Raw genomic sequence first — 13,417 nt, 5'->3', positions numbered from 1 at the left:
ATTTCTCCCCCCACCTCCAAGACTGAACACGAAGCAGGTTTGGTGCACACCACTTCTGCCTTCTCCCCTCCCCTCTTCTCCTTTTACCCTCCACGTGTCTCTTCCAGGCAGCCATCTGCATGATGGGCTCTGGCATTCCGTTAGCATAAATGCCAGGAGGCATCGCATCACCCTGACGCTGGATAATGACGTGGCCTCTGCTGCCCACGCGACCACCCCCTCGCAGATCTATTCCGGGAACAGCTACTATTTCGGAGGTAGGTGGTTTGAGATGGACGCAAGATTTTACCGTCCAGGTGCTGAGCTTTGAAAGGCCAATTCCCCTGCTGCATTGTGTGTCAGGGAGTCGGGCGCTTCAATGAATGGCAAGGTCTTGCCCCGGTGAGGACTAGTGCGTGGTCTGTTGTACGAGAGGGCTGGGAGAGGGAGGCGACTCTAGTGAACATGAGAGAGAACAAAGCAACAAACAAGCCAATGTAGGTGAAAGAGATTTGGCTCCCACCAGTCAAAGGGGTGAACAGCCAATATGCTCCTGCTATGACATAGCCAGGCTGGCTGTCCTCCCCCTGAATGGTTGTTATGCCAGCCCCATCTTTGCTCCTTAAATAACTACGGCCCTGCATTAACTTTGGAGACCATTAGAGGCCTCTTTGAGGAACCCTTCTGCTGAGCCCCTCTGTTCACAAGCAACCCCATTGAATGTGGGCTCTTTGCATTTGCAAGGGTTCCATCCTTTGGCCTATTTAGGAGTTGACTGGCCTCCCCATTGAATACAGAGGTGACAGAGCCTACGCAGAGAGTAGGGAAGAGGGAGACCTGCACATAAAAGAGTTGCAGGGTATTTGTCAATAGGGTGGTCAAATATTGGACTAAATTGCCAAGGGAGGTGGTGGAATCTCCCTCTCTGGAGATATTTAAGAACAGGTTAGATAGACATCTGTCAGGGATGGTGTAGATGGAGCTTGGTCCTGCCTTGAGGGCGGGGGACTGGACTCGATGACCTCTTGAGGTCCCTTCCAGTCCTATTATTCTATGATTCTATGGTTTTGAAATGCTTCGGCCAACGTGATGGTTTTAGGCAAGGGACGAGGAGGCAGGAGTCTGGGGTTCTGGTTCTGGGGTCTACATTTGGGAGAGGCACTTAGCACCTCTGTATCTCTCTCTGCGCCTCCCTAAGCTGAGTGTAATAGTGCAGGGCTGGTAGGAAGCTGATCCTTCTGCAAGTATTTGACATGAGAGACACCACATATGTTTAAATCAGAAATTCTGCCTTTAAGTCGAATGTAAAGGGTTTTATGCTCAGAAAAGTGCCTTTTATGGCATGTTATAAGTGATACAAGGGAGTGAGGTAATACAAGTCGGACTTCTCTTGGCCGGCACCCAAATGAGGGAATTTGCCGGATATGGGGAAGCCCCCTACTACTGGCCTCCCAGGACACTCCTACTCCCTGCAGTTGGCTCTTCTCCATCCCCACTGTCACTGGGCTCCAGCCTGCTCGGGCTCCCCAGGACGGAGCTCCCCAGCTGCCATGGCACTGCTTCTCCCCTGCCCGAACAGGGATCACTGTCTGGGATGCAGGACACCGGTACCGCTGCTGCCCTGCCCAACTGGGGCTCCTCGGGGACAAAGCTCCCTGGCCTCCATGACCCTGTTTCTTCCTCACCAGACTGGAGATCCCTGGGGATGGGACTCGTGGATGCAGCTGCTGCCCCACCCGGCCAGGGCTCCCCAGCCATTCAGGTCCACTTCGCCCCTGCCTGACCAGATTCACAAAGGCATTTAGCTGCCTGAACAATGGATGCCTACGTCTAGTCGTTAGGCATTTGACTCCGCTGCAATCCACACAACTCCCTCCAAACTCTGTAGGTCCCTCCACTTACTCAGTGCCTACTGTGTCTGGGTGAGAGTTCCCTCAGTACTGCTGCGTCCCTCGAAGCATCTGGATGTCGGTCTCCTACTGAAGCCACAGAGCACCACAAAAAGTGGTTAGAACGGCAGGGGATGGCAGAGTGTGTATAGGTGTGGGGGCTCGCGCTGGGCTTAGGTTCTGCCACCTCCCAGGTGGATCCTGGATTAGTCATTTTTTCTCCCTCTCTGTCCCATATTTAGTGGGCCAGAGAGGGAAAAAGTGTGAAAATGGGTCACTAGTACAGTGGCCGGAGACTCACCTGAGAGGTGTGATGCCCAAGGCTCAGTTCCCTAGCTCCAGTCCTTCTGTGCTGCCCCCTAGCTGTCCAGACGGAGTGAGCACCACCCGGCAGAGGGTGGGACTTGGTGTCTGGGTCTCTCAGGTCCTAGTGGAGTGACCAGTGAGATAAAAGTGATAAGCTGGGTGGGGCCACCGCGGCTGCCTCTGGCTGTGTTGTGTGCAGCAAGGCAGCTGTCTAATGCATTCCTGCTGAAAAAAGGCCACCGGTGTGTAAACTGCTTGACCTCAGGAGAGGTGTTCCCAGTAGGGTTGCCAGGTGTCTGGTTTTCAGCTGGAATGTCCAGACTAAAAGGGACCTTGGAGGCTCTGGTCTGCACTGCTGAACGGGCTGTTGTCTGGCTGGCTCCCTGCTTGACTCCATGAAACTCCTGGGAAGTGGAGACATGTCCCTCCTGCTCTGAGGTGGAGAGGTAGCCATGTAGGTGTGCGCTGCCCTTGCTCACAGTGGCTACCCCAAGCATTGACTCTGCAGCTCCCATTGGCCAGAAGCCATGGCCAATGGGAGGTGCGGAAGTGGGGACAACGCATGGTGCCGCCTGGCTACACCTCTGCCTAGGAGCTAGAGGAACATGTCCCCATTTCACAGGGACATGCTGCCTGCGATCAGTGCTGCCCGGTTGTGCACACACTTCACCTCCTCCCATGCCTCAACCGCTTCCCGTGTCTCAATCCCCTGGCCCAGCCCCCTCACACAAGCGGACTCCCTCCCAGAGTCTGCCACCCCCTCCTGTACTCCAACCCCCTGCCCAGCCTGGAGCCGTGTCCCACATTGTAAACCCCTCATCCTCAGCCAGAAGCCTCCTCCTGGACCCCAAACCTCATCTCTGGCCCCACACCTCCAGCTAGAGCCTCACTCCACAGCCTGCTGCTCCAGTCCAAATCCCCCACACGTATTCCCAACCTCTCATCCCCACTTCGGAGCCCCTTCCCACACCCTAGCCCCGACAGAATCCGGCCCGTTATTAATATTAAATTTCCACACGGTTTTTGCTCTGGGAGGAGTTAACTTTTAACTGTGCAGTTTAAAGGAAACAAAAGGGCATTTCACTCCACTCAACCCATGCGAAACTCTTCCACCTGGTGTCTTTGCCTGGCTGCTCTCTTTCTGGATTACCGTGGGGTTTATAACACAAAAAGCGTGTTCAGGGCAAGGAAAGAAAACAATAGGAATAATTAGATCACAAAGTCTTCCATCAGGAAGTCCCAACAGAAATAGACGGTCATTTTAACGTTCTTCATTCTTTTTTCTTTCCCTTCCTTCCTTTTGTCCCGCAGGGTGCCCTGACAATTTCACCGATTCCCAGTGTTTAAATCCCATTACTGCTTTTCAAGGCTGCATGAGGCTCATCTTTATTGATAACCAGCCCAAGGACCTCATTTTAGTTCAGCAAGGTTCTCTGGGGAATTTTAGTGATTTACACATTGATCTGTGTGACATCAAAGACAGGTAATTATTGTCTTTTCTCTTCTTGTATTTAGTTTTTTCCCCCTCATCCTAGCAGTTTATAAGTACCGGTTGCTTTAATGAAAATTCTAGTCCTCCAGCATTACACATATTAAGCATAATAGAGCCACTAATAGAAAATATCACTGCAAAAATAGAGGGACTGTAGGGAAATAGTTTAAATTGCAAGAGGTTCTCTTAACACTGGCTCACAGGAAATAGAGTATGCAAATTCAATCAAGCTACGGTTTTGTGAAAGAATTAAATTTTATGCATAAACAACATTTGATTGCTTTGAAGTTTAAAAGGAATGGGAGAGAGAAGGAGAAATTTATTGGATTCATCAAAACATGTCATCTTCTTAATGTACTCACTGTTTTGTTTAAATAGATCATTTACAATTTTCTTGTTAGGCTGTACGACATACCACACTTATAGTCGAGGCCTGGCACATCACACTGGCATATTACAGAGTCCACAGGAGGAAAAATGATCAAGTGTCTGTGTCTATCAAGGACAGACCTGAGCCAAAATGCTACTCTGAATTCTGCTCAATTCAGGATCTGTTTCCAGGGCTGAAGGTAGAGTGGGAGGAGGAAACTGTTTTAATGTAAGGAAAAATGCAATGCAGTGGTAGTTCATGGGTGTTCTCCTCCATGCAAATGTTTTGGATGTGTTTGTATTTCTGAGGTAATTTCGTGAACATAGTAGATATTAAAGTTTTTCATACTTAAGGTTCTAATTTTATTTTGTGAATTGGAACTTTCTTCTGGAAACTTAAATTGGAAGAGATAAGAACATCAAGGTTCCTGTTATGCCCTTCAGGCGCTTCAGAAAACTATGAAAGCTTTGGAATGATCTTGAAGCCCAGAGATGATAGAGCTGGATGGTGTCATTGATGATTTGAGATGGGGCTAGTGGTTGAAATCAACTCAATGAATATCGAAGAGATTGGGCTGACTGGAGTGGTGAACAGTTGTGGGGCTTGTTTTTCTGGAATTTTAGAAACTTCTGGAAGATGGACAGGCGACTTAATCATTTGGTTCTTTATAAGCCAAGTTGGCCATCTTCCTTCAATACCCTAAGTGGTAGTTCCAAAGTCTGAATGTTGTAAATCCTGTGGATCAAAATGGTTGCCATGTTGCAAATGCCTAAGGATTAAACAAGGCCAGTATGTGAATTTAATCTTATCCATCTACCAAATAAGACTGACAACATCAGTAAGAAATAAGTGATCAAATGAAATGAAATCATAAAAAGAGATACTGCTGTACGGAGGGTTGTATCATACCAAGATAGAAATGATTAGTGGCCTTCTCAGATTAAAGACCAAATATACCATTTAATGCTTTTGATTATTGAAATGGAAGAGGAGAACACTGATGTATTTGATGGGTGTACTGTTCCAAAGTAATTGTCACGGAGATAGAATCACAACAATAAGCCTGCCCTAATCTTTCCAGCAGTTTCTTTTCATCTTCAGTGTCCAAGCAAGCCAAAGATCAATCTGTGATCATGTCATAACAACTGCCTTCCGTGTACCACTCACTCAGCAACTTTAAAAAAAAAGTACTCTTACAGGTTATACTTCTGAAGAACATGATAATGGCCATACTGGGTTAGACCAAAGGTCCATCTAGCCCAGTAGCCTGTCTGCCACAAGTGGCCAGTGGCAGGTGCCTTAGAGGGAGTGAACACAATAGGTAATCCTCACGTGATCTCTCTCCTGTCACCCATTTCCAGATGTTCCCATCCATTTCTGCCACTGGGTTCTAAGCCTTGCTTGATTAAAGTAACTTACTAACTCATTCCTTAGTGGATCTATTGAGAAGGTACATGGAAGATTAAATTGTAATGAGGGGCTTGACAAACAATGATGGAGTCAAGATGTCAGTGCTAGCTAAGATAAGCAACAGCCGCTTGGTGTTAAGGACCGTGGACAAAATAAACGTGGGATGTAAGAATCAGGTTCCACGTGGACAGAACGTGATACACCAAGAGGAGTTCTCACACAGAAACTGAGTTAATAAAAAATGTGTGATTCAAAGAACAGCAAATATATTGTGTCAGTGTCTATAAAGGAAGAGGTTGTCTGTAACTTTGGATATGTGGTATGCCCTATTTGCACCCTCTACACATGAATCTGATCAACCTACTGTAGCTTTGCTATTGACCAGATAAAAGAACCTGAGCGATGAAACCCATCACTCGGACTGAGTGTTTTGGATCCTAGAGAACTGGATGAAATCTTCTCCCAGAACTGAACAAGGTGTTCTGGATAAGCCGGGAGGGAAATCTTGGAGGGCATCCCAACTTGGATGCTCCATATAAAGAAACAGAGGAAAGATTAAAGGAGGAACTGAAAGAAGCACAGCTGACATTAGTCCATGAATATTGGTCTAACATTAATAACTCACTAATAACGACTGGCACTAGTACAGTGCAAATGGTGAGAACTGAAAGCAAAACCAGGAGGTATTGTTCCCAAGATGCTAAAAGCCAACCACCAAGAAAAGTGTGAGAAAAGTCCTTTACCATTTATTTAGGCAATAAAAATAATGTAACGGTTACAGTACTGGCTGAACCTGCACGTATGGCATAGCCACAGACAGTCTGTAAAGTTCTTTGTTGCTCCTAGACCGGAAAGACCCCTGCCTCAGGAAGTAACCTGGAGATGAAGACCTGGTTGGGCAAGAAGGTGTTTCCTGCCCAGCCAAAGTGTTTTTGGCATCAGCAGCGCCATAAAATGTATGTGCTGTTTAATGAGCTTGTATCTGTGTCGTCATTCCAGAGGCACTACCTACTTGTGTAAACCCACCAGGAAGAAGATTGTAAACCCACCAGGATGAAGGAGTAACGGTAGTTCGGAATAGGAAGCCTAATCCGAACTACCCAGTCTGTGCCGCGTGTAGCCGCGGGCATGGAGTCTGAACTAGCCGGTATTTAAAAATGACGGCGCCCGGCAACATGCAAATGAAGCCTGGGAAATTCAAATCCCAGGCTTCATTTGCAACTCCGGTTGCCTACATTAACCACCCTAGTTCAAACTAGGGTGGTAGTGTAGACATACCCTTCGATCCGTGGGTGTGCAGAACACTATTGAAACCTTGTGAGGAAACAAAGACAATCTTTAAAAAAAAGTGGGTCCTAAAGTACATTGTGGAAGTTCAGAAATTCTTCTGGAGTCACCATCAGTCCCATGGGTAGATGGCTGATGAAAGCATGCGGATGATTCAGCTTTCCAATGTAGAGGGATTCTCAGAGTGAGTGTCTCTTTGTCTCCATTTGCATCCCACTACCTTGTGATTGTGTGAACATTCATTCTGAGCCTAGAGAGGATTTTGATCAGAACATAGCACGTGCTCCACAAGACGGGGCACTCCAGAGAGACACTAACCTTACAAAAGCAACTGTGGAAAAAGTTATGAAAGGCTTTGAGAGATTACAGGCTGATGGCAGTGCTGCTGCAGTCTCATTTGAAATCCGGGTTGATCTAATTAAGAGCAGAGAATTGAAAACACACAAGGGCAAGGCTGAAAAATGATCTGGAGATGCTATTATTTTGCCAGCATGATTGACCCCAAATGCAAGGACCATTGGCTGAGCCCCGAGCAGGGAGAATAAGTTGAAATACAAATAATGAGACAGTAATGCTTCACCCCTGGCACATGCTCTTGCAGGGAAGAGTCAGACAACCAAAATCTGTGTTGTCACGTTTTTTATGGTGCAACATTTTGGATGGAAGGCCATGGAAGGCAGTAGGACCGAGTTCAGAATTTTGTTAATCTTGAAAAGGCTTGCACTCCTGTCCAGCCAGAGCAGCATCAACTGAGTGTGTTTGTTAAGCACATGCAGACTGGTTTGGGTTGAAACTTTGCTTTGTTTCAGCTCTTAGCAAATTACAAATTAAGCTGGTAAAAGTGTATTGCTGTAGAAGAGCCGATACAAGCGATGTAGGCCCAACTACTCAAGAGTCTGGGGACTTGATTACTGTACCTTTGTGTTTTTCTTTAAAAAAAAAATTGCAACAGTTAGTGACACGTAAAGTATGAATTTTGTGTTTTCTTTCAAATCTTCATGGTGATTTGGGAATGTGGGAGGTGGAGGGATTCAGGGATGTTTTCAAGGCAGGGAAAATAACAATCCCATCTCTGTAACAAACTAAGCCAAAATACTGAACACCCAGAACTTCAAGGAAGTTTGTATCCAGAACCAGAGCTGAATTGTACAATTTGAGTCCGCCTAACTAGTCATAAGATGTGTATTAACATTCTGTAACCGCAGTTTCCCTCCAAAATGGGAGCTCCCTATTCTTAATGACAAGATTTATTGCTGCACACACAGTAATGCACGTATTTGTGTAATTTTAACATGTGGGAATTATGTAACTTAATTAACATGTAAATGGGTCATTTGTCTTCGTTATCTAGGCAAAAACATCTTTTGGGAAAGATGTCTCTATTTAGAAAGCAATTTATTTCTTACCGACTTGTAGGTTGGCCTCGTTTATTCCTGGATTCTAAAAACAGGAGTCACAGAGCATAGTAACGGCTCCTAGACATTTTACTGGGTAAACTTGAATCAGCGGTTAGCAGGGAATAATACCTCATGATCAGCATGTGTGGTTCTGTTTTCTGAAGAGCATTAGGTGACGCTACAGGTTGGACCTCCTTGCTCTGGCACCCTTGGGACCCGACTGGTCACAGATGAGAGATTTTTCTGGGTCAGGGGAAGCCATTCATTTCTGCCCCCCCCGCTCCTGCCCTTCGCACCCTTCCCCTGCATCCTGGCTCCCCCTACTGAGCTCCATGCCAGCTCCTAGACCCTCAACCCAACTAAGCCCCTTCCCGGCTCCCACCCCACCGTAGCCTAGCTGGGCCATGCATCACCCATCCCTCCCTGCATAGTGCTGAGTTCCAGGTCCTCCCATAGTCTGTGGTGTGCCAGGACTCTGATCCCAGAACATACGTGTTCCTTCCAGGCCAGAGAGTTCTGGTCTATAGAGCTTCCATCTTTGGTGCAAATTGATGTGGCTCCATTTATTTCAATAGAGCTTTGCTAACTTATACCATCTGAGCATCTAGCCTATAGTATCTTAGTAACCCATAGATGAGGGAGATGACTTATTTTGACGGTACGCATTGCATTACATACATGAGAAAACTCTCCTCTATGTGCCCTGTCTTCTTGCATACTGTTATTGCCCCCAACTACGAAGTGTGCAGAAGGGAAACCTCTATGAACAGGGGCATGTAAAGACTTATGGCTACACTGTGAATGGCCCTTTTGCTGTTGCCCTGAGTGGTAGATGGAAACAAAGGGCCTTTGCTCCAGCTTTATAAATGCCTGCCACAATCACAATCCCAACCCGCATGACAGCACAGAGGTGGGGTCCCCAGGGGTGCCCACAATCCCAAAGACTGCAGGGAGGAGGTCAGGAGAAGGATGGAGAGGCAAAAAGCTCGAATTCTGTTCTCTCCCCACTTCTCTTAGGGTATGTCTAGACTACATCCCTTTATCACCAGAGGGATGTAAATTAGACATACCGAAATTGCTAATGAGGTTTACAGGATTGGTCGGAAAAGTCTTTCCTTGTTGACCGATCCCCTTATAGACTTAGACTTTTTGCCGGCAAATTGCCGCAGGGGCAAAAAGTGATAGCTATTGTTATTCTAATGAAGTGTGGGATATTTAAATCCCCGCTTCATTAGCAATTTTGGTATGTCTAATTTACATCCCTCTGGTGACAGAAGGATGTAGTCTAGACATACCCTTAGAGTGGTCTGAAGTGCTGCCTTGGGGCAGAAAAGCAGAGTCTCCTTTAGCTTAGCTGGTAGGGGCAACTGCTTTGGGAGGGAACATTCTGGGTTCTAGCCCCATGACTGCATTCGAAGTGTTGAGCTGTTTCTGTTGTGTGCGACACATGGTTTTGTTACAACTATCAAGCACCACACAGTTCACATTAGTTTGTGTGTATCTAAGTAAGGTATTCACCTTGCTGCTGTTACCATAGTACCTCGCATCTTATCACCTTTAACACAATTGTTCTCACAACTCCCCTGAAGAGAAATAGGACCGTATCCTGTGAGGCACCTGCATTCCATTCTCAAGGTGAGTAGGCTTGCACAATTACAGCTGTCTTTGTTGTTTCTCCTGCTGGAATTTCTGCTTGGTTAGGAAAATGTGCGCCCAGCAGGGGATGTTTGTCCCTTTTACAGTGACAAAATGAGTGAGAAAATAGATTTGCATTGAAGGCCAGCTCCTCCTCTCTGCTGCACCGTGCGGAGGGGGGAAGGAGAAAGGGAAGGGGGGTGAGACAAGGTGGAGGAAACAGGCAAACAAGGAAAGGGAGAAATGGTGACTCGATGTTATGCCCCAGGTCTCTGAAGCCCCAGGAGGTTATAACCACGCAGCTGGCATGCTTCAGGTTGATGCTGTGGGGAAAGTGGGAGGTGTCATGGAGCACTCGGTGCTGTGGCAGGATATTTGAAACCCAAAAGATCTGAGGTAAAAACAGGCTCAGTAGATAATGCTGCTTGAAATACAGCGACTTCTCATTCCCTCAGGGAGGATGGCCGTGCTCTGGCCTGGGGAGTGGGGTCAGGTTCAGCAGAGAGGAGGGGCTTTTACTTCTTCGGTTCTGCTGGGATGGACTCAGATTCTTCACAGATCATCATCAGGCTTCGCAGAGGCTCTAGGTCAGGGGCAGGGACCCCTTTTTCGGTCGGGGCTGCTGACCCCCAGAAAAATCAGTCGGGGGCCACACACAAGTGAGAAGCAAGCCCTCATTGATACAGCCTCCGACTGAGAAGGAGAAAGACACCACCACATTCCCCTCACACACCTAGGCTACGTCTAGACTGGCATGATTTTCCGGAAATGCTTTTAACGGAAAAGTTTTCCGTTAAAAGCATTTTCGGAAAAGCGCGTTTAGATGGACACGGACACTTTTCCGCAAAAGCACATTTTGCGGAAAAGCGTCCATGCCAATCTAGATGCACTTTTCCACAAAAAAGCCCCGATCGCCATTTTCGCTTTTTTGTGGAAAACAAATCTGAGCTGTCTACACTGGCCCAAAAGGGACTTTTGCCCGAATGGGAGCAGTATAGTATTTCCGCAAAAAGCACTGATTTCTTACAGTAGGAAGTCAGTGCTTTTGCGGAAATTCAAGTGGCCAGTGTAGACAGCTGGCCAGTTTTTCCAGAAAAGCAGCTGCTTTTCCGGAAAAACTGGCCAGTCTAGACACAGCCCTAGTGGGCATAATCTTGTCGACTTTGTGTGCTCCAGCCCTATGGTGGGGAGGCGGGGGAAAAGGGAGAGGGAGTGCTAGCACGAATTCTTCAATGCTGGGAGGAGGACCTGAGCCTCAGGGGCCGGATCCAGGAAAACGGGGGGCTGCATCCAGGCCCTGGGCCTGATGTTCCCCACCCCTGCTCTGAGTTATACACTCCAGCCTAGCAGGCCTGTTTCTCACAAAGGGAAGTTGCATCAGGAGCTCCATGAGGTAAATGCTGAAGATTTTCCTTTGTAGGTTCTCCCTATCTCAGGCCTGAGAGACTGTTTTAGCAATCTCCTCTCTCTCACAACTGGCTCCTTGATGTTTTGAAAAGCTTATGAAGAATTCTTGACCCCGGCTGGTGGTCTCCAGAAAAGGGCCTGGAAGGGGTCAGCGATTCAATAACAGAAGCTGCTCACTCAGCAGGATGAAAAATTACAGCAGCCGCGTGTGTGGCAGGAAGTCAAGTATGCTGGCCCCCCAGGCAACAGTCAGTCTGACAGACTGTCCTCCCCTCTCATTGTTTTTCACACTGATGGAAAGCTGTAGACAGCCAGCCCTGGTGTCTTCAGGTGGAACACTAGCAGAGGCAGCAGACACCTTCCCCTTGTGGGTGCATCTTTACAAACCAATGAGCCTCAACCACAATGTTGGGGGACTAGAGCTAGCCCTGAGAGGCAATTTCCATCTTTCTGTCCCATTGCCCCCTGCACTTCTTGGCTGAGAGTGTTCACGACACTTCTCATTAATACCTTAAAAGATTTGTTTCAGTCACTATTGAGCTAGACCACTTTGTTTAGTGACCTACAATTTCCTCATCCCTTTGTCAATTCCTTGATCTATGCCAGTGTTTCTTAAACTTTTTAAGACCGAGGAACATCAATCAGTATTTTTTCTTAATGGGGAACATCAAGGATTTTTTTTGTTGGGGGAGGGAGGGGGAGGAAGCCCTGAGGGAAAAGTTGTTGAGGAAAGAAAAAAAAAGGAGGCTTGTCCCTTTAAGGGTGGCCCTTCTGAATTTTCTTCTCTCTGTGGAACACCTCCAACTGCGGTGTGCCGCAGAACATACTTTAAGAAACACTGATCTATGCCAATCATCCTTAGCACTGGGATCTATCTAGTAATAATAACTAATAGTGGTGGTGTTATATTATTGCCAGAGGATGTTGTGAAGACTATGACTTTACCAGGGTTCAAAAAAGAGCTGGATAAGTTCCTGGAGATTAGGTCCACCAATGGCTATTAGCTAGGATAGGTAGGAATGGTGTTTGTCTCTGTTTCTCAGGGGAGGGATGACAGGAGAGGGATCACTTGATGATCCTCTGTTGTGTTCCCTCTCTCTGGGGCATCTGGCATTGGCCACTGTAGGAAGATGGGATACTAGGCTAGATGGACCTTTGGTCTGACCCAGTATGACCGGTCTTACATCCCTCTATTAACTCTTTTGTAGTATTAAGAGGAGCCCACTGATGCATACATAGGGCCCCATAGTGCTAGTTGTCATCAAGAGACTTTATAATCTTAGTTTATGACCAAATGTAGCTGGTGGATAAAACGGAAGGGGGCAGGGGAAAAAGCAAAGTGATGGGCAAACAAGCAAGTTTTGCAGGGTAAGCAGTGGCCAGAACTCACGGCCTGCCAAGCAGTGGCCAGCCGGCAAGGTTTAGTAGGCCCTCATACAGACTTATAAGCATGAAGTACAAAGAAAAGGCTCTTGTGAGTCCTTAGTTGACTGAATGTACAAAAGCACCCGTGGGACAGAGCTGGGTATGGTTTAGGTTTCTCCTTCAGGAGGATCTGTGGCCTCTTCTTGTGGCTAGGGGATCTGAAGAATCAGTGGGTACGTCTAAACTACATGCCTCCGTCGACGGAGGCATGTAGATTAGACAGATCGGCAGAGGGAAATGAAGCCGCGATTAAAATAATCGCGGCTTCATTTAAATTTAAATGGCTGCCCGCTCTGCCGATCAGCTGTTTGTCGGCAGATCGGGGCAGTCTGGACGCGCCGTGTCGACAAAGAAGCCTTTCTTGATCGGCACAGGTAAACCTGGTTTCACGAGGCATACCTGTGCCGATCAAGAAAGGCTTCTTTGTCGACGCGGCGCGTCCAGACTGCCCCGATCTGCCGACAAACAGCTGATCGGCAGAGCGGGGCAGCCATTTAAATTTAAATGAAGCTGCGATTATTTTAATCGCGGCTTCATTTCCCTCTGCCGATCTGTCTAATCTACATGCCTCCGTCAACGGAGGCATGTAGTCTAGACACACCCAGTGTGAGTAATGTTACAGGAGAAGAGGCCAGGCTTGTGTTTAAAATCGTTCAGGAAGCCCTCTGAGAATTGTGCTGTACCTGACCCCCTGCAGGAAGGCACATTTGAAAGGAGTAGCTCTCAGACGCTGCTGAGCCTGGGCCAGCCAACCAGAGCACCTTCTCATGATTACCTGCCTATTAACTTGAGTCCTGTACAATGGCTTTGCCTTAGGAGG

General features: G+C 47.3%; 1 protein-coding gene across 1 annotated transcript in view; it reads left to right on the top strand.

Annotated features, from left to right (window-relative positions):
- The window catches only part of CNTNAP5 (contactin associated protein family member 5), a 464,970-nt gene that overhangs the window by 248,297 nt on the left and 203,256 nt on the right, over window positions 1-13,417 (top strand). The window contains exons 9-10 of the mRNA XM_075933060.2: window positions 108-257; window positions 3,486-3,657. Coding sequence (XP_075789175.2) covers window positions 108-257; window positions 3,486-3,657 — 322 coding nt within the window. The remainder of the gene's footprint in view (window positions 1-107; window positions 258-3,485; window positions 3,658-13,417) is intronic.

Source organism: Pelodiscus sinensis, chromosome 7 (assembly GCF_052426305.1).
Source record: "Pelodiscus sinensis isolate ZL-2025 chromosome 7, ASM5242630v1, whole genome shotgun sequence".
Classification (NCBI taxonomy): Eukaryota; Metazoa; Chordata; order Testudines; family Trionychidae; genus Pelodiscus; species Pelodiscus sinensis.
This window is presented reverse-complemented; position numbering and strand designations above follow the sequence as displayed.